General features: G+C 46.8%; 3 protein-coding genes across 8 annotated transcripts; all 3 read right to left on the reverse strand.

Moving 5' to 3' along the window:
• Nucleotides 1-13: 13 nt before the first annotated feature.
• Nucleotides 14-1,312, reverse strand: LOC118513976. Its single transcript, XM_036060401.1, has 2 exons — nt 1,177-1,312; nt 14-1,079 (listed from the first exon to the last, which is right to left on the reverse strand). Exon 2 carries the CDS (start codon nt 839-841, stop codon nt 176-178), a length of 666 nt encoding a protein of 221 aa, XP_035916294.1. The 5' UTR covers nt 842-1,079; nt 1,177-1,312; the 3' UTR covers nt 14-175.
• Nucleotides 1,313-7,713: 6,401 nt separating this feature from the next.
• Nucleotides 7,714-10,942, reverse strand: LOC118513926 (peroxisomal acyl-coenzyme A oxidase 3). Its single transcript, XM_036060294.1, has 4 exons — nt 10,355-10,942; nt 8,532-10,066; nt 8,315-8,469; nt 7,714-8,243 (listed from the first exon to the last, which is right to left on the reverse strand). Exons 1-4 carry the CDS (start codon nt 10,378-10,380, stop codon nt 7,845-7,847), a joined length of 2,115 nt encoding a protein of 704 aa, XP_035916187.1. The 5' UTR covers nt 10,381-10,942; the 3' UTR covers nt 7,714-7,844.
• A 413-nt stretch (nt 10,943-11,355) lies between these two features.
• On the reverse strand, nt 11,356-23,734 carry LOC118513933 (choline/ethanolamine kinase). 6 transcript variants are annotated; one of them, XM_036060304.1, is made up of 9 exons: nt 23,659-23,734; nt 22,699-23,499; nt 20,733-20,777; nt 16,367-16,687; nt 15,303-15,895; nt 15,086-15,226; nt 14,742-15,012; nt 13,125-13,355; nt 11,356-13,041 (listed from the first exon to the last, which is right to left on the reverse strand). In XM_036060304.1, exons 2-9 carry the CDS (start codon nt 22,717-22,719, stop codon nt 12,922-12,924), a joined length of 1,743 nt encoding a protein of 580 aa, XP_035916197.1. In that variant the 5' UTR covers nt 22,720-23,499; nt 23,659-23,734; the 3' UTR covers nt 11,356-12,921. The 6 variants fall into 6 exon arrangements, 3 of the variants coding, with proteins under 3 accessions (XP_035916197.1, XP_035916198.1, XP_035916199.1); XR_004906534.1 differs by having other exon boundaries at nt 13,125-14,605; nt 22,699-23,717; XR_004906533.1 differs by lacking the exon at nt 20,733-20,777 and having other exon boundaries at nt 14,133-15,012; nt 22,699-23,717.
• Between the last annotated feature and the right edge of the window lie 369 nt (nt 23,735-24,103).

A 24,103-nucleotide genomic window follows, 5' to 3' on the forward strand; every position in this document is an offset into this window, starting at 1 on the left:
AAGGACTGTAAGGTTCGTTGTTCAGTAATCTTTTTAATTTTAATTATATATTTTCTTTTAAATATTGTACACTTGACCGTCGATAAGGAACTGCTGCACTCGCTGCTGCTTTGTTTTTTGTTTAAGTTTAACTTTTAACCCCGGGAACCTTAGCGCTGATCGCTTGGCTGGCCGGTCAACACTGTACGACCGTGGCGGCGTGTTGAGCGGTGCAGGAGCTAACGGCCATCAGCGCAACATTGCGGAAGATCGATTGCTTGTGGGCCAGCGTGCGGGTGTTGTGTTTGCAATCCTGCGGCTGGTCAAGCTCGAGGAAGGAATCACTTTTGCGCTTCCGTAGTGTTTGCTGGTCGCGCCCGGCACCGGCACCAGCCGTATCCCGGCAGGCCGGTAGGTGGTCGGATTGGACCGCCGAACTGGTTATGGAACGATTGTTATTGCTGCTGCTGCTGCTGCTGCTGGACAGATCGGACGATGAAAGACGCTCCGACTCGGTGGCAAACTCCGGTGCTGGGGAGACCGTTGGCGAAAGCGTTTTGTTGGTGCGCTTTTTGTACGGTCCTCGTTGCTTGCGCTGTGGCTTGTTGGTGCTATTGCTGCCCGCCGTCGTCATACCTTCCGCTGGCTTCTTGGCATGTGCCTTAGCGAGTGACCTTTGGAGCAGCTCGGCCTGCTGGTTCAGCAGGTATAGGGCTGGGGTCAGCTGATAATCCAGCTGCTGGTGGCCAGCAAACTGTGGTTGTGCCGCCGTCTGGTCGAGCTGACCACCGACGTACGAGTACGGGTTGTAGAACATTGCAGCCGCTTCCGGTGGATAGTAGCCCATAATGCCGGCAATCATTTGCTGCTGCTGCTTCTGAGCCTGGTGTTGCTGTTGTTGCTGTGTGCTGCTGCTGCTGCTGCTGGTGGTAGTAGTACTGCTGGTCTACACCGTAACCGACACCACCGTAGGAACTGGCGTTGAACGTTTGGTTGTACATTCTGATACACGACTGGTTTCGAGGACGGGCTTAGCTGAACTGTGCTGACCCAAACCGCTGTACGATCGCTTTATACCAATATTACAGGTAAGACATTGGCTGTGGAAGAGAAAAAAGGACACACAGTCCGGAAAAAGGAACAGACAGAAACGGACTGTGCGAGCGGCGCTTTTCTCCTCCGCTCCATTCTTCCTACCTACACCGGTGAGCGTGATCCTCCCTTGCTGGTAGTAGAGAGGTAGATCCTGCTGTGTGTTGCCTGGTATCTGTCACAGCGACCGACAGGGTTTTGTGTACCTGACACATCGATAGTATAAGTACTTTACTATCGCTCACAAAGGTACAATGGCACAATGGTTAGCTACCAACACGGTTTTGAAATTGCAAAGATTCTTAACGATTTTTGTTGTTGTATATTTATGGTAGACAATTAATGATCTTAAAAGTATTAAACCTTAAAAAAGGTTTTATTTTTATTTTTGTTAGTCAATGCGTCAGAAGTAACTACCATAACTGCCATTTTAAAATTAAAAAAAGGATACTTAAAGCCTTAAACAGTTTATCGCCACCTCAAAACAAAAGAGAGGGCACACACATTAGCCCAATTTTTGGCTTCTTTTTTTTTGTTGCGAATCCGAAGGACACCCTTGCCTGCCAATTTACTCGGTACGCCTTTTTTTTTTTTTTTTTGTCCGTTAAACCATAAAATGGACATCTTTCGCTGCCAGCGTTTTCGCATTTGTAACTGGATGGGCGTGTGGGCGTATTCCTCCCACGGCGGAATCTTGGTTGCGTCCAGCCCACATTTTCCAGCTTGAGATTGTGAAGGATGCAGCATCGTCTTTCCATGGCGGCAGGTAGCGTTTCGATGGAATATCCCGTTTACCTATCGGGGGGTTAGAAACCCCCTAACGGCTATAATACGTTCGTGGGCTGGGCGGTACCTCTCGCAACCGCCCCTTCCCATGTCCAATGTACCCCTGGGCACACCCTCTAGTTCGGTCATTCGCTCTCTCTGTGTGTGTGTGCACGGGCCTTATGTTATCCTTTTGGTTTAAAGAGTTAATTTTTCATGTAAACATTGGCCACCGGGATCTCATCCGTCTCTGGAACGACCCGGGTGAAGTTGGGTACCTGCTGTTGCTGCTGTATCTTTCTTGCTCAGCTACACGAGCACAAGGACTTCCAGAGAGAGAAAGAGAGAGAGAGATAATCCCGATCGCCTCGAAGCACAGAAGCACATTAGGGACAAGCTGCACAGGATAGGGCACACCAAGGTAAAAGTGTTTTTGCGGATCCGCATCGAACAAAGAAAAAGTCAATTTCACGTTCACTGCCCCCTTTTTTGTGTTTCAGACATGGTAGTTTTGCCTGTTTGCAGCATGCCGGCGAGCCATTTAGAAAGCAGGCCTTCGGCGTGTTCCAGATTTATGTTGAGTAGCAATGCGTCTCACTAAGCAAATATAGCATTTTAAGAAGTAGGTAACACGGAGTAGGCGCTGCTGCGTAATTACTTTCTGAACCTTGTTGTCATGTCAACTCAATGTGATCCTAACCCACCACCCAGTCGAGTCCACCCAATCACTGTTTCTTTGTGAAATTCCCCACAAATCCTTTTTTTATTCATTACTAATCAGCCTTTATCAGCTTGCAAAGACGGTTTATTCTAAAAGTTAAAGTTAACTTATGGTTTCACTGTCGCGGCTATCCCTTCGAGGGATTTTGTACGATTTGGTTTAACCATTTTCAAATTCCGTATAATCGATATTCTTCTAGTATTGAACTTAAACAATTCGAGCGTGCAATCTCTAGATTATAGCTGAACCATTTTTCAAACATCGATACTTCTTCAAGAAGCATAAGACACGATCCAGCATGTTCTTTGCGCACGCTTCTAGTGTTTCGACACACAAGAGCTTTGTGCCATCAGTTCCACACTCCGAAATATGGAGAACCGTCGGCCCGGTTGGGCCACCGTGCGCGAAGGCCTCCCGCAATGATGCCGGGCAAGGCTCGCCGACAGGGCTTCCTGCGAGCAGCCGGGAACACTGCACGGTTGGTATGATGGTGTCAGCCGCATCACATTAGCTGCCGGCTGTCGGGCACCAGGCCCCCAGCCGTACCGTGTGTCGTACGGGATGAAGCTGCTACTGCCGCCGTGCGCCGCCGCCAACATCGATGGTTCAAACAGCATCTTCAGCTTCTGTCGGATCATTTCGGTTAGATCAAACTGATACAGCCCGGTCGGATGTTGCTGCTGTACCGCCGGTACAGCAGCATCCTCCTGCCGATGGGTCCGTTTGCGCTTCATTGACGGCTTCTTGCCGGTGATACCGCACGCCGCTTTACGAACTTTCGCTGCAGTGTTCTTCTCGCGCACCGGTTTAACATCCTTTTTAACGTCGATGGATGGTTTCAGCTGTGGCTGCTGGTTGCCAGAACTTATCGGTGGTGGCGACGGTTCCTGTTGTTGTTCCGGGTTGTAGGTTAGGTCGATCACCGTCGGGATGTGGTGTGCACACGATTTTGTTCGCATCTTGCGGTGTGCGTGCGATCTTCCTCGTTGTACTCTAAAGACTAACTAAACTTCATCGTGCGATCGAGTATTACTTAGATACCAACACCAACGAGTACCAGTCAACACTAGTACGGTGCCGAATAATAGCATCGAATCAACATCGATGTCGCCATTGTGTCGGTATAAAAAAAGGAACGAATGCGCTGAGGTATCGACGTTTGAGACACCGTCTATTGTCCTGGGCAGAGGTCGTCGAACACGATCGAAGGTACGTAAAGATTAAACAGATATGGAGTGGTATTGGGCGGTAGGCTTGCCGTGTGTATCAACCATTCCTGGTAATGATGGCGCTTGCTCTTTATCCTCGCAATCGCGTTAACGGTAGTTCTCAAGGTTCTAGTGCCGAATAAGATGAACCATTTATATAAGAGTTTCATAACAAAAAATATTTTTATTTTAACATACTTAAATTAGCATTTATTTACAATCGAACCCATCAAATTCGCTTCCAATTTGCTGCTAAATCAGCTCGGGATTGCGATAAGGAACAAACACTTTTTGTTGATCGTCTGCTAGTAGGCGTCTGGCCACCTTATCGTGGAGTTGGCATACCGCCCTCAAACGCATCTACTGTGGTGGGCTTGAGAGTCGTAGCCGCTGCTGAACACCGTTTGCCCGTTTGCCAGTAACTTTGTGCCAGCAGCTCAACATGGCGAAAGATCGATTCAATGCGTACCTTCCGCGTTGGATCATCGATGCTGGATGCTGGTAGATTTGAAGCGATTGCAGTATTCCTATGCACATCTTTAGGTAGAACTTGAGCCACGTGCGTAGTGTTGATCGGTGCCATCTTCCTGCGCTTTGGTGCGTTTGTGCCGTTCGTAATGTCATGCAGAACAGCATCGGTCGAGTAGGCCCGCTTCATGCTGCCATGGTTGCTAGTGGCAACTGGTGACGGATGTTGCGTGTAGCAGTTTTGCTGACGTTGTTGCGGTTTGCTGTACCAGTTGGATCTTGGATACGCAGCAGCCGGAACAGAAGAAGCTTGTTGAGATGTTGCTCCGGCGTAGTAATTCCCTGGTTGATTGTTGGTATATCCGCCATTCCAGTACGAAGGCCCATACTTGGCGTAGCTATAGTTGCCTCCAACGTGTTGTTGCTGGTAAGTTCCTTCTTGAGACCCACTATTTGCTCCATTGGTAGACGCTTGCTGCTGGTACTGCTGCGGAACAACGTTCGACATGATGCTGGATCGAAAGGAAGCCTGCTCTTGTCCTGTAGCACTTCGAAGAGTCAACGGTGGAATGATTGCTCGATTCACTTGACCACTGGTTTATAAGCAGCGAAGAAACTGGCGGCCAAGGTAACTTAATTACGCGTCCTTAGGATTAAGCAGTCTTCCCGCAGAGTCTTGAATTGCGTCGAGACGACGCTGGTGGTAGACACTTTTAAAGGGTTATTCCTTGCCTAGGCCGGGTACGATACGGTACCGATGGTCGTCACCTACCTGCAATTCGTCCAGTCGCCAGTTGTGATCGGTCAGTCTTCTGTCTGGCTCAGTGGAGGTAGTAAAAGTGGCCTGATGTCTGTAGCTAGAGTCTTGAGGATTCTAAATCTCCCGGAGACAAGGGTAGTAATTTGGTAAGGATCAAGACACTTTCGGGTCATCCTTAATCGTATCTCCGCGAGCAGTTAATTCATAATTGTTCACGTAAAAACCCACTGCGTTCGATGAGTGGGATATTCCGTTTCTGGCGAGGTAAAGCAGTCAAGGAGCGGGGATAATACTAAATCCATTTGCTTGGCTCATTTGTCGCCAGCAGGGTGCGGCCACAATCCAATAGAAGGATTAACATAGCGTCGAACAAAAACTATCCTTTACCTACTTCACGGATACGGATTGCAACGATCCTTGGTAGTTTTTTTCCGGATGTTTTTCTCTGCAGGATGTTGAAGTGATGTTTTTTTAAGCATAATCGCAATAGGATGTGATCATATCATCCAAAAACATCCGGTTCAGAGTCGGTGATCCTATCAACACATCTCCTTGTGCACGCGTTCCGGATATGCATCGAGTGATGGGTTTTCCCCGGGCAGATTCCCATTCATTGTTTTGTCTAGTCTTTTGCGCCTGCTGTCTGTTACGTAATGTCCGGGAAAATCCCCGGACACGTAACCCCTTACATAATGAGTTAACAGTAATAGGCTGGACATCATTGGAATTCAAGGCCACAGGCACCGAGTTTTAAATTCGGATTTCCTCCTACAATTGGGTACGCGTAGATTCTGACCATGGCGTGTATTATAGGAAGCAATAATTTTCGAACATTCAAGGATCGTAGGAGTGAGCATCCAGATCGTTGAAGAAGAGACAAGGGATGTTATATGAACAGCTATGAGGGATTTTACTATGGCTTGCTTAGGCCATGTCAGTGATTGCTTCAGAAAAATTTGAGAGTAATACCCGAGCATGGATTGTATTGAGCAGACGGATCTGTAGTTCAGCATGGCTCATATGAGAAACATCTGCTACACCTCGTCGCCTTGTCACCAAACTAATATCCACTCATTGATTAGGCTCCATTTCCTTTGGCTTCAAAACCAGACGTCCGCCAGCAATTCCAGACTCTGTGTTGGACTCGGACGTAATACAGACTTCTGTCTATCGTCTTCCGATGGTTGCCGATTGCGCCATAGTCCGAGTCCTCGATGTGATTACGTCAGCACGCCTCCAAGAGTCTAATGGCCCAGCGTCGGAAGCCAAGGTGTGTTACGTCAAGTTGCATCAAACTCAACTCTAATTGCTTCCTCGCACTCAGCGTGTGTCACCCAGCAGGAATACTGGGACAAATTAGGTTCGCTGCGGGGGGTGCTGCAGTGCGCGCGAGTCAGTTGTCCAATAAAGTTAAACCCTCATCCTGCCGTTGTTTGTGTTGCCACTTTGGGTTGGATGCAGGGTCTGGAAAATCTTAATAGGATTATAAACCTATCCTCGCCCGGCTACCAGACCAGGTAGCCGACACCGTTAACCGACTCCTTTACGTTGATGATTACGAATTGATTTACTCTCTTCCCTGTGCTCCTTTCGGCTGCTGGTGGTCAAGGTTCTTGATCCATAGGATTACCATCATCATCCAGGTCACCTTAATTGAGTTGATTGCACCAATGGTTGTGCGACGGGCCGGAGGTTTCAGTATCCCGAGACGTCCATTTGGTGGATTTTCCCTGCCGTGGGGCGTCACCAGTGGGCTTGTCAGCTCGAACGTAAACAGATCGTAAAACCATAAACCCATCGGGACGCTCCGGCAGGCTGACACTGTCCGGCAGACTGGGAGCTGGCCAGGGCGACCGATTGTCGCATGTCTAACCTCGTTTGCCAATCTGGTTATCCCGGGTCCGACCTAACATAATCCCGATCGCCTACCTACCTGTTAGCTGGTGGGATCAGTGAAAAATTGGTCCAAATTTGAGAAATTTCTGTACTTTACGGTGCTCGGCGATTCCGTTTATCGCACGGACCTCGTGTACCTCCAATGTATTTGTAATTGTGTTCAGGAGGTTTTTTTTTTGGCAACCTTTTTCTCCCGCGTTGCAGCATCTCCCTGTTTACCTTGAAGAAGAGATCGGCCATTACGCGGGAGTCCCATTACCTTTTTCCGCTTGCTTGATAGGTTTCGTAAACAATCTCCACCCACCACCATCGGGGTGCGGTTCCTTTGGCAAGTAGCCGGAGTATGGTCCCGGTCGTCCAATACGAGAGTGCAAGGCAAGGGTAGCAGCGAAGCCTCCTCCCGGGTACTCGCGGGTAATTGGGGTGGTTCTTGACAGGCGTGCTATTGCCGCACACAGGTACCCCTTTTGCGATGCAAAGGACCAGAGGGACACGTTTGCCGGAAAATAACCTCAAAAAGAAGGACCGTTAAAAAGACGTATCGCAAATACACAAAAAAGAGAGGGATCGTCCTTATGCTCTTGCCGATAGTCGGCACGCCGTCTTGACCGGGAAACGATCAAAGCAATCGTGTTTTATGGTTTGTTTACGGAAAGCGTTAGCAAAAGTCTACAGAAAGTAGGCGAAACTACGGTGCGCAGAGGAGGTAGTGGAAACGGCACTTTTTACAAAATGTTTGGGCTTTTTTTTCTGTTTTTAACGGGAAAGCGTATGCCTTCACATGGTATGGTGATATAAAATTCGCACCGGCAATAATAATGGTGAAAAAAATGGCAAACATTATGACAGTGTATTGTGTACAGCAGTAAAACCCTGATCCCCCCGAACATTATCCCACCAACATTGTATTGATTTCCAAACTTTAGGTAAGTAACATTAAAGCGTCGCCTTAAACTCATAGCTTCGATTGCACATAATCTCGGTGTACCACATCACGCCACCATTTCGGACGTTCGAGCGCTTCCGGCGCTTGCATGATGGCGGACTCCATGTGCCGGTACACATCGCCATCGTTCATGCCGAGCGGAGAGTTGATGATGAAGTCGGGTGGAGCAATCGCATCGACTATGGCGATCGCGTCCCGTTTGATCGTTGGCAGCAGGTCCAGTACGGATTGCTGCAGCAGTGCCATCGCGTTGGACTGTGTGGAGAAATATCCACCTTGGTAGAAGACACCGATGTGCCGGAGAACTGTTCCAGCGCCATACAGTGAACCGAGTCGCTCAAGTGCTTGCCGCTCGGGACCTGCCTCGAGATTTGCCAGGAACTTCGCAAATACAAACAGCAGCATGCGCTACAAAGCATGGGAAAGACGTTAATAAGAATTGTTAGCATGACTGGACAGGAAAGAGCTGGTCAGCGTACCTCTCCGTAAGCGATTGAAAGTGTTCGCGCAAAGAACGACTGGACCTCATTTCGTGCCTCGAAGGAAGACTTGCCTTGCTGCCTCAATGTTGACATCTTTTGGTAGGATTCCTCCAGCAAGTATGCCACCAACCAGTCCAGAGCTTCAAGCTGATCTACGAACGGCATAAAAAAGCAATATATCCTTGTCCTTGTTCCCAAAACCATCAGTACCTACTTGCAATGGAACCCGCATCCGAAGGGCTCTTCCAGTTCGCCTTTCGCTTGCTGAGACTTGCGTACTGCGCAAGAAACTGTGCCGAGCCAAGGGGCGATACTTCAGCAAACTTCTCATAACCCTTCACACGGACGCTTAGCAACCAGTTCGACGCCTGCTGGATCAGTACATTGTTTTCGCCTTCGTACGTACAGTTCGGATCATTGTTGCCACGCAAATCACCGATCGTTGAAAGCTTCAGATATCCGTGGCCACCACACGCCTCCCGACACTCTTGCACACCATCCCGGGCCGCCCACGTACAAACAGGCTTAGCAGCGGACGAAAGCGCATGTACCTCCATGCCGGTCGCTCCAATGTTTTCCCCACCAAGCAACTTTAGCTGCATGTCACCGTAAGCCTTTCCGAACCAGAGGTTAAACACTCGTATCACCGTGTTGTTGGCGAGATGCGGGAACAACCGGAACTGTTGCGATTGGTACTCTAGCACTGGCCACTCGTCCTCAGCATCATCCGGACCGAACTGCTTCCTGCTAGCCGAATACCGTAGCGCGATCGTGATCGCTTTCGTAAGGTAAACGTTCGCGATGCCACAAATACTGATGCGACCACCGGAGAGTGCCCCCAGGGAAGCACCGAACCGCTTGGCCGGATCTTTAAACGGTGACACGAACTCTCCCTGCTCGTTTACATCGCCGGTGCGTGCTAGCAGATTGTCCCGCGGGATGCGATACTGCCGGAACATTACGAATCCATTGTCAACGCCCTGAAGCCCGGCCTTGGCACCGAGATCACCCACCGTTACGCCCGGGTAAGCTTGCAGAGTGGTCGGATCCCGGACCGGCACCACAAACGCATTCAACCCGTGATGTTTACCGTCCGCAGTGTAGAGTTGTGCGTACACGATGAGATGGGTGCAGGTTTTGCCCAAATTCCCGATCCAACATTTGGCCGCCTCAAAGTCCGGCGTGTTCAGGATGTACACTCCGGCCGTCGGATCGTACGTGGCAGTCGTTCGCATCCCTTTCGCATTCGTCCCATGAGCAATTTCAGTCAATCCGAATGCTCCCAAGTATTCGCCCTTTTCGTTCCGTTCCACAATCTCATCTAGACGACCCACATCCAGCGTCCGTATAACCGACGGGAACATGCCGAATCCGAGCGAGTACTTAACGGCCATGCTCGGTTCGTACGCTATCCAAGCTTGATGGTAGATGGTGGCCAGATCAGGTCGCTCCAGGAAATCGCTTAGCGTGAACATTTTCTCATTCTGCACCACGTACATACGCTTGGTGGCAAGATGGCGTTCCTCGTCCATCGTTAGCGTTTGATTCGGATGGGCAAAGAGCGGATGCTTGCGTGCGAAGTCCCACACGCGGTGCTGCAGCTCGAGCGATGTTTCATCGTGGAAGGATAGTTTTAGCTTGCGCCAGTCGATAGTCGCCTGCTTGCGGTACGGTGCCAGTGGACCGCGGGCAGGTGGATCGGGAAAGAAGGTCTTGTTTTCCAACAGTTTTCCAGCGTGTGCCGAAGGTCTGGAAGCAAAATTGAAATTTATGTTCGATGCATACACTTCCAGCGTAACGGCCAAAATTGTAGCTGCGAAACGTGATTTTAAATTTTAAATAACGATAAGGCGAAATAGAGCACACCCTTAAAAACATCGCATTCCGCTCGTGGCGATGTTTTCGATGACAGCTGAGATGAAGTGCTGGTGGGGCACACACTGACATGCTCATTTGCAACATAACAACAAAGCAGCTGTTTTCGAACGCCTTGTTTATTAAATTTACACACAAATTTGCCTTTTTAAATTTACTTACCGGGCAATTGTATTAAATTCGCTCATTTCTGCTCTCTCTTCAGTGCTGCTTTTAGTGCGAATCTCTCGAAAATGCTCTCGCTGTTGTGTTTGTTTATGTGCAACTTGGAGGGCTGGTGAGATAAACACAGAAGAAGAACATAATTCACGGCGAGAAAGAAGCACACAGCTGTTGTGTGTTGTTGATGTTTCGCCTAATGCTCTTATCAGGCCCACCCAAACCACCCAAAAACACTGCACGATATCTTGCTCCTACTATCGGCGTTAATCTTTTGCAACTCATCGGACAACGGACTGTTCTGTTCGCAAAACCTCCCCAGAAAAGCAGGCTTTTAGCAAGAAATCCCCGCCGCGAATAAAAAAAAACGAAAACACACGACTAGTCAGCCAACCCTCTCGACAGCCCACTACGCAATGAATGCGCGATCATAGTAAGCGATGAATCGAGGGCGCAATGAGATGACTTTACATCGCACAACCACCAACACTTGACTAGCGTACCAGCGCGACGGTTGCTGAGTGTGCGTGTGTGTGCGTAGTAGTGCGCTCCGAAAGCATGATAGTTTGAACTGTTGGTGCGTAAGTAGCAAGCCGATGCACTTCGAACTCGCGTTGCATATAATTTCACAACTTAAGTACACATTACGGAAAAAAATGGTTTCCAGCTTCAACAACACTTCCACAGATTACACATTTATCACACTCCCATCTAATCTAAAATGCTTACTCGAAATGATCGGCCGGGATATACAGCCCTTATCGTATGCTGCTCTGCTGCCTTTCCAAACCAAACTTGAAAAGCGTACTGCAACCGCGGACTAGCGAACGTACACTGAGCGCGATAGAGCTTTTAATTAATGCTTATACACACACCCGACACAACCGACACGCGACGGGTCAAAGATTCACCAGCGTGCGTTTGCTGCTACTAGCCAAAAGCGATAAAGGCTTTACAATCGAGAACGAAATTTAAAAAAAATCATGCTCATCATGCTGCTACCGTTCAGGTGATCAAGGTGGTACTGAAAAGGTTCTTTATTCATGTATATAGTTATATAAGATCTGCAATATGTATAAGCTTGAAAAGGAGCGTGAAAGATTTTCTAATTACATTACTAACAACACGCCGCTACACCCCACCCAACCGACGATAGGTTCGCCAGGTTCGTGGTGCCGCTCGAAAGGGTTTTTTGTCTTTAAGATTAGCGCTAGCTAAATGTAACATGCCAACGATTCGCCTACCACTACTCTCCTTTTTATTAGGCCTGCGTGTCAAGCACACCAGCGTATCAATAAGTACGCATAGAGAGTTAATTTTATATCCGCAAAAAAGAGGGGAAAGTGCACAATACGATTGATCGATTCCTAAACTTTCTTTATCCTAAACTCTGCTGTACTGGTAAAAATGTAGCTCGTATCATCTATTCGGGTACGGATATGTATCGGGGACTTTTCTACACAACCTTTTGCAGTGTGCAGTGTTTTAGGCGCTTTTTTTTTAGTTGTTTAACGTGGATTTTCTTTCAATCTTTGCTTGACGCTTTTCTATTTCCTTATAAACGGCTTCTACTATCAGTCATAAGTCGTCCTACTTACAAACACACACACACACACACACATTCCTACATTTCATCATCATGGAGCTTTCCTAGGAGAAGCATAAGCTAAAACCGTTACGAAAAAAAAAGAATTAAAATCAAAATGTTACACATTTATTGAAAGAGGAAAAAGCAAAACAAAAGTCTCCTTGGGGTTTCTTGATTAAGAACAAAGTTAATAAAACATTAAAACAAAGCAAATCCGGTATAAATTCGTCATATCACCATTCCCGTTTCCTAGCGTCCTCTTTCGTCCTCTACGATTAGGATACGGGGAGCATGTGAAGGGCACACGCGATGGCACCAGCACACAGCAGAAGAAAAGAGAACAATAAATAGCCCACAACAACATCGGACACCAGTAATAGCTAGAATACCACAGAAATTAGCATCTCGTACATAGTTATAGCGCTTCCCTCTCCCTTGTAATACTGCTGTTCACCTAATGACGACGACACTGCTGCTTTAGGACATTCCCTTATCCTTCTAACACACACCCACACACACACACAGAAATCCTTCGCAAAAATGTTGGCAACACTGGCGTTTCCTCAATAACAACTAATCTAGTCACTGTCTTATCCGTCAGCTAAATATCCATATTCGCACGAACTATCTGTTCCGCATCCGTAAGGAGCAGCCGCCTTAAGCTTTCATATCTGTCTCCGTCTAGTAAAAGTGAGCGTGTGCGTGTGTGCGTGTAATAATAATAATTCTGAGAAAATCTGTTTTGCTTAACTCAAGAGTCTTACAGCCAATTCGTTCCGACACAAGTACAAGCACAGCCTCCGGCCAGGATGCGTATGAGGGAAAGGGTGAATGCGCGATTGGTCAGCAAAAGGGAAAGGGACTCGATACGACCGCGGTACGAGATTCAGAGTTTAGTGTTCTCAGGTGTAAAATCTATCCTTCCGCAACAACCTTTCCCATAGCACACACACACCACACACACACACGTCACGCTGCCAGCTCATTTCTCCGGATCTACCGGTGTTGGGGGCGGTGTTTGCTCCCCCTCACCGGTATGCATCGTGTCGAGGTAGCATTTTTTCGCTTGCTGGTACTGCTTCAGCCGGCAAATGGCGTACTCCTGATCAATAAAAAAAAAAAACAAGAAACCAATTTAATCCTAATCCTAAGCTAATGCTCGCAGCAAACAAGCATCCCTCTTACCATGTAGCCGAACTCAATCTCCTGGTACACGTTCACAATCGCCCAAAGGCTCCAGAACAGGTGGGAAGCCATCGTAAAGCACTGCACCTCACGACGCACCTGCTCGATCTCGTCTATCTCACTGCCCGCCGCTGAGCCCACCTTGGAGCGCCCTTCCTCTTCGTCGTCGCCAAGCTCGTGGCCATCGTCCGGCGGCGCTAGATGGCTCAGGTACTCCACGATGAATTTTTCCTACGCAGCCAGCAAGGGTGGGAAGAGATGGAAAATTCGAAACGACAAACAAAAGCAAAACCGGTTAGTGATCGTCAGGGGGGAAAAGGGACATCCGGCAAAAGGAAACACACTGGGTGTGAGTGTGTGTGGTAAAGAACACATTATAATTCGACTTTTCATTCATTCGACTGTTAGTTGGTTGTCTTTTTTGTTGTTGTTATACGGGTTATGAATTGATTGTGATACATAAATGCAACAGAAACAAGATAATTGTATCGCAGCGGACGATTTACAGTGTCGGGTAAAACAATAAGCACATCCTGAGCTTTTACTTTTATGCTATTCTGATGAAAAAAATTGCCAAAAAACGGTCGACAGTCGACAGTAAATTGAAGCAAGGATTAGCCTAGTTCGACCATGGTACGTTACGGCATCTAGTGGCGGCGTCTCTACTTTCTAATCTGATTCGTGCTTCAAGATGTTCAAGGCCTAGATCAACTGCACTTTTGCTCGAATCAAACACTGATGCAGTTTGGCCTGACTGATTTTAAAGAGAGAATCCAACAGCTCAACGGAAAGGACGCCCTTCTCCTACTCTCGCTTCTTGATGATCTTGAATGATCTTATTGCTATGTCTCACACTGCAATTATCCATATCTGTTGAACGGGAAGTCAAGTAGAACAACGTTTACGTGACACAGAAACAACAACATCAACAAACAAGGCGCGGAATGAATGAATGAATGAATGACTGGAAGGAAACGAAATGGTAAATGAGGTGACAACAAACTCTACTTCTGGTAGATTCGCTCTTAGTGCAGTGCAGTACAGGGAGAAGGCGGACGACTCAATCAGGACGACTGCTCGAGGTGTGCGTGTGTGTATGTTCCAACCCTTCCGTGTGGTACTGGTACAGAGTGTGCAAATCACACACACACACACAAGCACGCACGTACCCAGCCCCCTCTCACACACGCGCGCACACACACGCACGCCTATCAATACACTCAGAAATCGGGGCCGGCCGAAGGCATTCCGGGGGCCCTTCTAGAACGAGAGAAACCATTACTGATGCTCTGATGCACCACCACCACCACCACCATCATCATCATCATCCACCAGAGAGAAGGAGCGATACTTTATCCTTTTTGTTCCTGCCGTGGGCAAGCAGTGTGTATTGTGTGTGTGTGTCTGTCTGTGCTTTTCTTACAGAGCGCTCCCGCGGCAGGCATCTCCGCGCGCGCACGGTGGCCGTCGAGACCGGGTAACTGAAGAGAGAAACAATAGAGAACGCAAAAAAGGAGAGCAAACAGCGACTCTGCCGGGCGCGATTCCGAAGACGCTGTTCAGTGCGGCGGCGGCGGCGGGCTGGTAGGATCGGGTATTGCCGATGCCGTAGCTTACCTGCTGCTCGACGGAAGGGTACTGGTCCAGCTTGTGGTGGAAGTACGGGGACTGCGCGTTGGTGTAGTCGAACGTCCACTCGAGGAAGTGGTTGGCGAGATCGAATCCACGGTAGTTGTAGGCACAGTACTCGAAATCGATGATCATCAGTTCCGGTTCGCCGTCCGTGACGGAGTTTGCATCCGAGAGGGCTTGCGAGTTGCCGCTCAGCACGGAGTCGCGCGTATTGTCCAGATCGTTCTCCATCGAATCGTGATCCAGCGAACGTTTTCTGGGAGAAAGAAAAAGGAAAAGATTAGAATTCCCTGTTGAAAGTTCAACCACAGACATTCGGTCATTCGTACCTTGAAATTCGATTCAGATTGATATTTCCTCCATCGGTTGTGGTGATTGATTCACTGTTAGGCACCACACCATTCGATATAAGGATGCTACTGAAATGTGAATCGAGTTGCGTTGACTCGTCAAAGTTATCGAGCGTTGAGCTGAAGCGGTAATCACCGAAAAGAAAAACATTTAGCAAATCTGTTTCCTAAATCAGCAATCAAAGCTAGACCGTACCATTCGCGATAGGTGCTGGTGGTGGTGTCGTGCATCGTGGTAAAGTCTTGCCGCAGCAATATGTTGCCTTCCTGCAAATCGTTGTGACAAAAGACGACCGGAAAATCTTCGCTCTCCACCACCGATCGTAACCATTCAACCTCACCCGCCAGATCCATCTCGGTCAGTATGCGTTCGTCGTCCTGGTCCCGCTGCTTGGTGTTCGCTGTTTGGTCTCCGCCGCCACCGTCCTTGCTCAGCACGGTGTTTCCGTTCGCACGATCGCGCTCGATCGTTTCCAGTATGCCAGTGATGCCCTTCAACCATCGGTTCATCTTGTTCCAGATCCAGTCCGGTTCCTTCGAAACCGGTATGTCCATGCTGTGGATGGCGGCCATCTTTTCCGCCACCTTGAGTGAAATTTTTGCATCGCTTAGCTCCGCTGTTAGCAGTGCCCGGGCCGGAATGTACTGCTCGATACGTCCACCGGGGAAGATGCCGTGCAGTTTGGGGCCCAGCTTGCGTTCGCTCAGCAGCGTAAAGACTACCGATTCGGTGAGCATTGTTTCCAGCGCATGTTCTCCGTGCGTTTGCCCGTAAATTCGTAGCAGCACCTACAACAGTACAAGAAGAAGGTTCCATTCGTCAATCTCATCCATCGAGGGGGGGGGGTGGTTTTGCGGCCAATAATTCCCCGTTCCCAATGATCTTCGAACTGCTCCCACAATGTATAGAGGAGCACAGTAGAGATATTGGCTATATCTTATCTATTGCCAGGTAATCGTCAGTAAATTGGCATTACTTAGAGGCCATGAACTGTGGCGCGCTTCGTAATAACCACCACGACACACTGTTGCGAAGACGTTTGTCTGGCGCACAAAAAAAGGCCCGGCCCTGCAAGATAACCCTAGCACTGCTGGGAGGACAACGTTTGTAATTTAATCATCGATAATGATCGAATAATGCACGAATGTCACCAGTGGCGCGACACAGAGGCGCGAGCCCTATCATCACGATAATAATTAATACGTAACGCCCCGCACAGCAGTTCGTAAGCATGTGACACGCGGTGAAATCGGTCTCACCTCTTTCGGTTCTAGCAATCCGGCACAGCTATCCTTTCGGGCACGCTTGCTACCGTTTCTGGTCTTGCTGGACGTCTTCGTGACAACGCGCTCCGATGCGAAGGAACCTCGCCGCGAGCTGGGATTCGATTTCGATCCACCATTGTTATTGTTGCTGTAATAGTGATGCTCCGGCAGGCTGACGTAGTACAGGAAGTTGGAGAGTCCACCGCTAATGCGCTTCAGCTGCAGCTCGTCGGCGGATATCGTTTTCCACGCACCGGTCAGATAGTCCCGGCAGATCCGTGCCGCAATGTCCCGCATCTCCGTGGGAGAGTTGGCCTGTTGGTTGGGAAGATTCGGAGAAGTTCGAAAACAGAAAGCTATAATGAATAGAACGTTCGAGATCGCACGATGGGGGAACGGGGTTGCGGCACCTACCGTAGCCACACTATAAGCAAGACAACTCAAAAGAATGCAAAGTTTCAGATTTAGCGAAAGAATCAGTGTGCTTCGATCTCCGGGGCGTCACACCCAATCCACAATTAGTAGGCAATGAGAAAACAGGACGTTCAGCGCGTTGGCTACTACGTGCTAGCAGAGATTGATTTTGTCAAATGTCGTATTGTGAGATGCAAAATGTCCTTTTTGCCGAAGCTGTCGGTAGTAGCTACACTTTTAGGTTTGTTTTTTCAATGTTCTTTCACAATGCACACAGCAAACGAAAGTTACGAAGCGAATGGTTTTAGTCAATCCGATGGTACATAAAATACTGCCGATCGCAGGGCAATGCAAAGTTTCTGTACGTCCCAGCAAAATGTTGAATATTTGGCAAAAATCGATACATTCATCTTTGTTGCGCAGGTAGATGCTACGCGAAAGAGAAAAAGTATTGCAACCGTGCGGATTATGAAATGCGTGCGGAAATGAATAATTTGTGTAATTATAGCAGAATTTACTAGGTTTAACATGTACTCTCAATAGCAATACGGCCAGGCCGTTCTTTATGAATAAAAAAAAAAAAAAAAAATATGTACTCTCAATTAACTTTGATGATAAATTTTCACGCTTATTTACCACATAATTTGGATTATTTGACAAAAACGATTTTAACCGAAGTAAAGAAATACTATTGACGATTCAATGTACAACTGTTTTTTTTTGAGTTTGACTGTATATGCCTACGGTAACAGATTTTTAATCTGAGTTACTGTAGAAAAAATCGGTCATTAAATCGGTTCAATCCAGCTTAAATACAAAATAATGGCCCAATGGAAACAATAAGTAAACATTGTAATGGTTCTTCACACCACTTACGGGGTTATTAGACGACGGATTTTTTGGTTGATGATTTTCTGTCAAATATGGCGTTTGACAGAAAAAAACCCACTGTCCGTGTAATAACACAATATGCTGCACAGATTTTTATTGCCATCATTCGAATTATTTTACATTCGAATTGTACGTTATTCTAAAATGGAATGAAATATTTATCATTAACACGCATCGTACCATGCCGGGCACTGACTGACGATGCCATTATGATAGGGATACTTTTTCGTGACCTACAGCGCTTTGGTCAAACGAACATTCGGTTAGCGATTTTTCGGTTCAAACTGGTCCCACATCGCTTTTTATGCATTAACAAAACATCGTCTTTAATATTCATCTTAAGTCACACGAACTAAAGTGGACAATAATATACAATAAAAATTGCGAAGCAAAAACAACGCTTCCAAAATGTAAACAATCTTCACTTTGACAGAAAAGAATACAGCTAGATTTAAATCTTAGTTAAGCATGTCGAATTCATTTTTTTCAGATCGGCATTTATCTGTCCAACGCGTTTTGACAGAAAATCACCGATGAAAAATCCGTCGACTAACAACCCTATTAATGGAAGAATCCTGAAGAATAGAACATTTCAACAATATAACAAACCTAAACATGCGTCAAAAACCGTAAACCTGATATCAATTTATGTAAACAGTTTGGGACCCGTTCTATATTTGTGTTGTCCGATTAAGTACACAAGACTGTTTGAAAGTTACGAAAGCGAAAGCGTCCGGGCGTCGCCTCCGGGGTGGATAGGTTGCATTGCACCAGACACTTGTCACTCGACCCCGAAGAAACCAGGCCTCACATTCGCAGCGACGCATGCGTGTCCGCACAACCGCCGAAGTGGTTCGGATACAGACGAACCTTTCGGGTAATAGGTAAAACCTTCCGAACCTTTGCCAAACTCTCTCACACACACACACGCCTGCGTGTGACATTGTGCGCTGTTCGGGTCGTTTCATCATCATCGACGTAAACAACAGCTGTGCCTGTCTCCAACAAAGGCGCCGGATTGCCAATTGCTGCGGTGGCGGTCCTACATTCCCAGACACCAATACACGCACGCCGCGAAAGGATTCGCGTACTTCGGTAATGGCGTGTAATACATGACGTAGTGTAGCGGCTAATGCGAGCCCCGATGCCGCAGTTTGCGACAGGTGGCCAAGTGCGGGAAGTAAACAAAAACACGTGGAAGCGTTTGCAGGATCAATAAAGGCCTGCAATCGCGCTACGATGCGCAATGTAGTGTAGGCATGTATGCCGCACAAATTTAGCCAGCTATGTAAGGGCAAACGGTATTACTCAACAAAAGGGTATATTGTCGTTGGATAAGAGAATACGTTTGTTTTGTGGGGACGAAGTCTGTAAACAATGTTGGCTATTTACTTGGTGCTAAATTTATTCTAATTTCTAACTCTCATATGCTTGCTTGATATACCAATTTTAACTCCCTGTGGTATCCCCGTAGGGTCTGAAGCTTGCTCACCTAAGAAACGAGGAATCACACCTTTATTTTTAAAACTATGACACCATTCAGTTCAAAATTATGTGTCATCTAGCGACTATGATCGATTTTCCTTTGTGTGTCTCTCTGTTTCTTATCGATCACGCTAATTTCTACACTCTTTTAATGGATTGACTCGTGCATTTAACTCGGTATAAACACACGGTGAAACGGGTTTCGTTTTGGAAGCAATTTTTGCCGAAGCCAATGGGTTATCCCCCTCGGTGCCGGAGGTGTACTTTTTTGCCTGTAGAAAGCTAAAATTATGTGCCATTATCGTTATGACGGCCGTCGTCTACATGTTGTACACGTGGATCGTTAGCGCCGTCATCAATCTATCCGGGTGTTTAGTAGCAGGGTGATCCATCCAGAGGTGCAGGAATTATTTTGCGAATAGCTTCTAAACGTTTTTTTTTTTTAACATAAATTTGTGCCTTTTATCATTAATTTCTCGGTTACTTCTCGAAAATGATATCGGTCATGAGGCCACTACAAGATTCCCACAAACATCAATTCTCTTAATTATTGGAGAGTGACTGGTTCACAGTAACAATCCAATCCTTTTGCATATTCTTCCTGGAAGGCATGCATGAGAAGCGATCAATATGCTATCTGATTTGTCCATCTTCTCCTGTCACAAAATATCGCTCTGAAAGATAATCCTTTTGGAACAAACTACACCTCAAACAGTGACTTTGGAGGCACCTGTTCTTAACACGTTTTGAAGCTGTTCCTCTAGATAGATCAATTATATGCTAAACAAAAAAACTCCGGATACCTCTAGAAGGAACACCCTGTAGCTACATCAACATGCAACGGATAGATACATTTAAGGCTACTACACTCTACAATGGTGCATTCGGATTTGGTTGTGCCTATCAGGTACACGTAACCTTCAGGTGCCGGATCGCACAACACAGCCAGTTTCCTTGGTATGGTGGTGGTGGCGACGGAAATGGTTGCATTCGTTTGTCCATTATTGATCCAACCGTCATTGACCGTCATATGCAACATTGGCACAATGATGGGTGCTGCTGTGATATGGACGAAGAGGCTTCCTCTTTATTGCGTATTTGTTTTTTGTTTTGAATGTTTGTACATGAATTATTAAGAAAAACAATTCTATTAATATGTGTGGTACTAAAATGCTTTTTCCAATTCCAACACTAGCAATCCCCCCTTTTCTACAATAACAACGATTCATACGGTTGCAACTGAACACACGCAAAACAACAAAAATAGCTTCCAAACGGTGGGTGGGGAGGCAGGGAACTACGGCGGTGCACAAGCAGTACTAAGCGTATGCATATTAATGCACCGCAGCAAGGGATTTTTGTGCAATAAATTGTGAAAATCACGGTGACTGTGATGCGGTCATGTGTTTGAGAGCTAGGGGCTACCGTGCCGCACTAGAGATAAAGCGCCAGCGCTAAGCTTCTTGCTCAGCTAAGCTACTTAATATATTAGCAACAAACAATGTGTGGGCTTGCGAAGCGAAAACAAGGAAAATTAAACGTCCTATGTACCAACACACCACCACTTCACCTTTAACAACTGCTTCAGTGAATCTGCCACCGGATCTGGACGCTTCTGGTGGTGAGAGACGCGGCATAAGAAGGGGAAAAGAAAGGAAAGTATTAAGTCAAAATCTGTAATTTGATCCTACACAGTTGATTGTAATTAGATACCACAACGTAAAGACGGATAAAACGAAGAAAAACAAAATCCGTCACATTGCAGTAACACGTGCGACCGTGAATTAATGACCGACGATCAACGCGACGTAATCCTTTTCTAAATACGACAAAAGAACCAACAATTAATGCACTACACGTAGAGAAGCAACTCGTGTATGATAATTAAGTTTTACTTCGTTCCATCAAACGACGCAAAGAATAATGAAGGAGAATAATATAAGTGTGGACACGTTTGTGCTATCTTTTCGAACAATCTATCAGCATTTCGGAACTGTTTGAAAATCGCATCATTGGGCACTCGTTGTGTTGGTCAATATTTGCGCCGCAACCTAACTACTATTCCGGTTGATAAGAAACAATGCTCGGTTCCCGCCACTTTGAAGTGAAGGGGAGGTTAATGTATTGTTAAGAGCCCAGCACACAGCACACGCAATCTGAGATGCACAGAGTAGGTGTTGGTTTAAACTTGACTTTCGTCCGTCATTTCCTGTCGCCCTTGGATGCGGAGGAACTGCAATGTAAAGATGATACGAGGCGTTGTATTCCATGGTTGGACTATGGGTCTATGGTCTATGGTGCGGATGTTGGCTGGACCTCAGGAATGCCTTACTATTTTCAACCTGTTCAGGGATAGAACTCATAGCGCGAATATAAACTCAATTGGTAATATCTTGCCTGACCTTTAAATAAACATGCTACAAAATCAGATAAACAGTTTGGAGGATCGCTACGATAAAGGACCATTGTATGAACGATCGTCACACGACAGGTCCATAAATGACAGTCAGTCTGCAGAATGTTATTTTGCTTCCCACAAGAAACCATTAAACGATGCAAAACCCCCGTTCAAGGGTTAGGTGATGACGGTGACTCGTGCATGAAATAACCGTGCCTCCGCGACCACCTGTGCTGGTGTGCATCAAAGTGTGAAAATGCACAACAAACTGCTAACAAAGCAGCATCAACCGATCTTATTAGCGCCGGCCTGTTCGACCTGATAGCCGGTTCTCGTTGTTCTCGATTCTGGATCTTTACAAACTAATTGGGGTTGTAAGCGACCGCACTCCCAAGCAGATAAAACAAAAAGTTGGAGCCTATTTGCTGGGTCTACTGTTGATATTGTTCCAGATGTTTCGCTTCCAACTTGCGCTTCTGTCGGTGTGATCTTCGCGATATTATCCACACACTAAAAAAAAGAGCTATGAGTGTGTGTATAGTGGCACGTAATCACCACGTCTGTTAAGAGGCCACCACGACCTGGTGGCGTTGTAGGCCTTCCTTCCGATGGTCGAGGCTTAGCGCGCCGAAGGCCGGTGGGGGATATTCTGCGTCGTATTAACCCCACCACGGTCGCGGGTTAGTAGAAAGTCTGCAAAACGCATTCGGGGCGACGGGCCTTCAAAAAAACATCTACCGTTTTGTTTTGTATGACTAATTTGTTTTTGTTTTTTGGCAAAGCTGTTTATTTTTCCCAGACGTTTTTCGGGTAGCATGATTCATGACGTGCTACAAGTAAAGCATCCAATGTTTGGTTGTTATGACGCACGGCGCGCGGAACATGCGATTCTCAACCAGCGATTTGTTGAGACGAGGATCGATGTAATGGGTTGTAATAATGAGCATCAGTGGACTATCGAAGCAAGCTATGATCCATGGTGGGAAACTGTCCCGTTAACTCCGGGGACTTTTCCAGAACCTTTCTCGAACCGCAACACGCAATCGATCAGCCGATCACACCTTTCAATCACACAGCACACGGACGCGCATCATCTTCACTAATAATATAGAAATGACACAAATCGCTAGGCACTTACCTTCGCAATGAGGTTATTCATCGCGCTATCTCCTGCAAGGGCGCGTTTGGCTGGTGTAATCGGGAATCTTTCGCCCCCGGATGCAGTGGATGAGCCACACGCAGCAGCAGACACGCCGGCAAATCTAGTTTACGGCCCAAAATGTCAGGCCACCGTGGCGCGTGGTTTCGGGTGATGATTGTTCACTCCTTCGCCCTAGCGCTACAGATAAGCTGGGTAGATTTTTGGACTTTGTGGGCTGTGTTGTGTGCGCGATGGCACGATCGATGCGCCTTCCGATTATACGCGTGTGTGTATGTGTGGCTGCTGATAACGGGCTGGTAACAGCGTTTAGAGGGGGCCTGGTGCGTTTCAAACTTTGCGCGTAGAAAACGTCACTACCCCTTCGCTGCGTACTACGGGGTGTAATGGCAATCGTTTTTTCTTTGCTTTTTTCTATTCTTTTTACATGCAAGTCGGGAATGTAAAAATAGCAACAGCACTGCGTGAAGTAAACGATAAATTCACCGCTATTCTCGCTCACTTTGGCTAGCACCCGATTGCGTCGCGTATCGATATACACAGGCCACAAATTACCACCGAATTTGTACAAATAATTAACAATCACAACGATAACCTAAATTATCACCAATTACATTTCACAACCCGGAACAGATTTTGCACAACCGTTTTTTTTTGGCATTCGAATGACAAATTATGCCTTTTTTTACTCTTGCTTTACATCAAAGTAATCGGGCTGATCCACCTGATGCAGCGATGCGTTTTCTTTCCACTTCTTTATCCAAACCGCATGCGGTAACACTGCGCCAGCCAGAAAAAAATGGTAGCGTCTTTAAAATAATTGCACTGGTTTCGTTTTATCGTACACTGGGCCAAGCTTTCGATTCACTCGGTTTTACTAGCTTAAGCGACCAAATTCTGAGAACAACGATAACATTTACGTATAGCAAAAAAACGCACACGGGAGCAAGCGAACGAACACGTCCTTCCAGGTCAACGGTTTGAAACTTATTGTTTTTCGGCCGAAATGAAAGAAAGCGTTCCGCATTATTCCGCTTGACAGCTAGAAGAAGAGCAACAAGAAAAAACATCGCTTGCTCGTAGTTTGACAGCTTGGGCGCAACACACACTGAAGCAATCAGTTTCAATTATAGAATTTGATTTGTTTAAATTTTTATTCATCCTCTGACTGCTGAATGTATTAATGTACTCTGACGGCAAAAACTAGGTAGAACCGGACTCAATTACCTGTTGGCTATCGAGCTGTGTCGTTTGGTGCCAATCTCATGACATGATCAGGACTGGAGCCTGGCTTATTAGTAGGGCTGCTAAATGTACAGCTCATAAAGCTCGCCATGGTATCTGCCCTCCATTCGTTCTAAGTTTGTTCTTGTGATATTGCCTC

This window comes from Anopheles stephensi, chromosome 3, assembly GCF_013141755.1.
Source record: "Anopheles stephensi strain Indian chromosome 3, UCI_ANSTEP_V1.0, whole genome shotgun sequence".
In the NCBI taxonomy this organism is placed as follows: domain Eukaryota; kingdom Metazoa; phylum Arthropoda; class Insecta; order Diptera; family Culicidae; genus Anopheles; species Anopheles stephensi.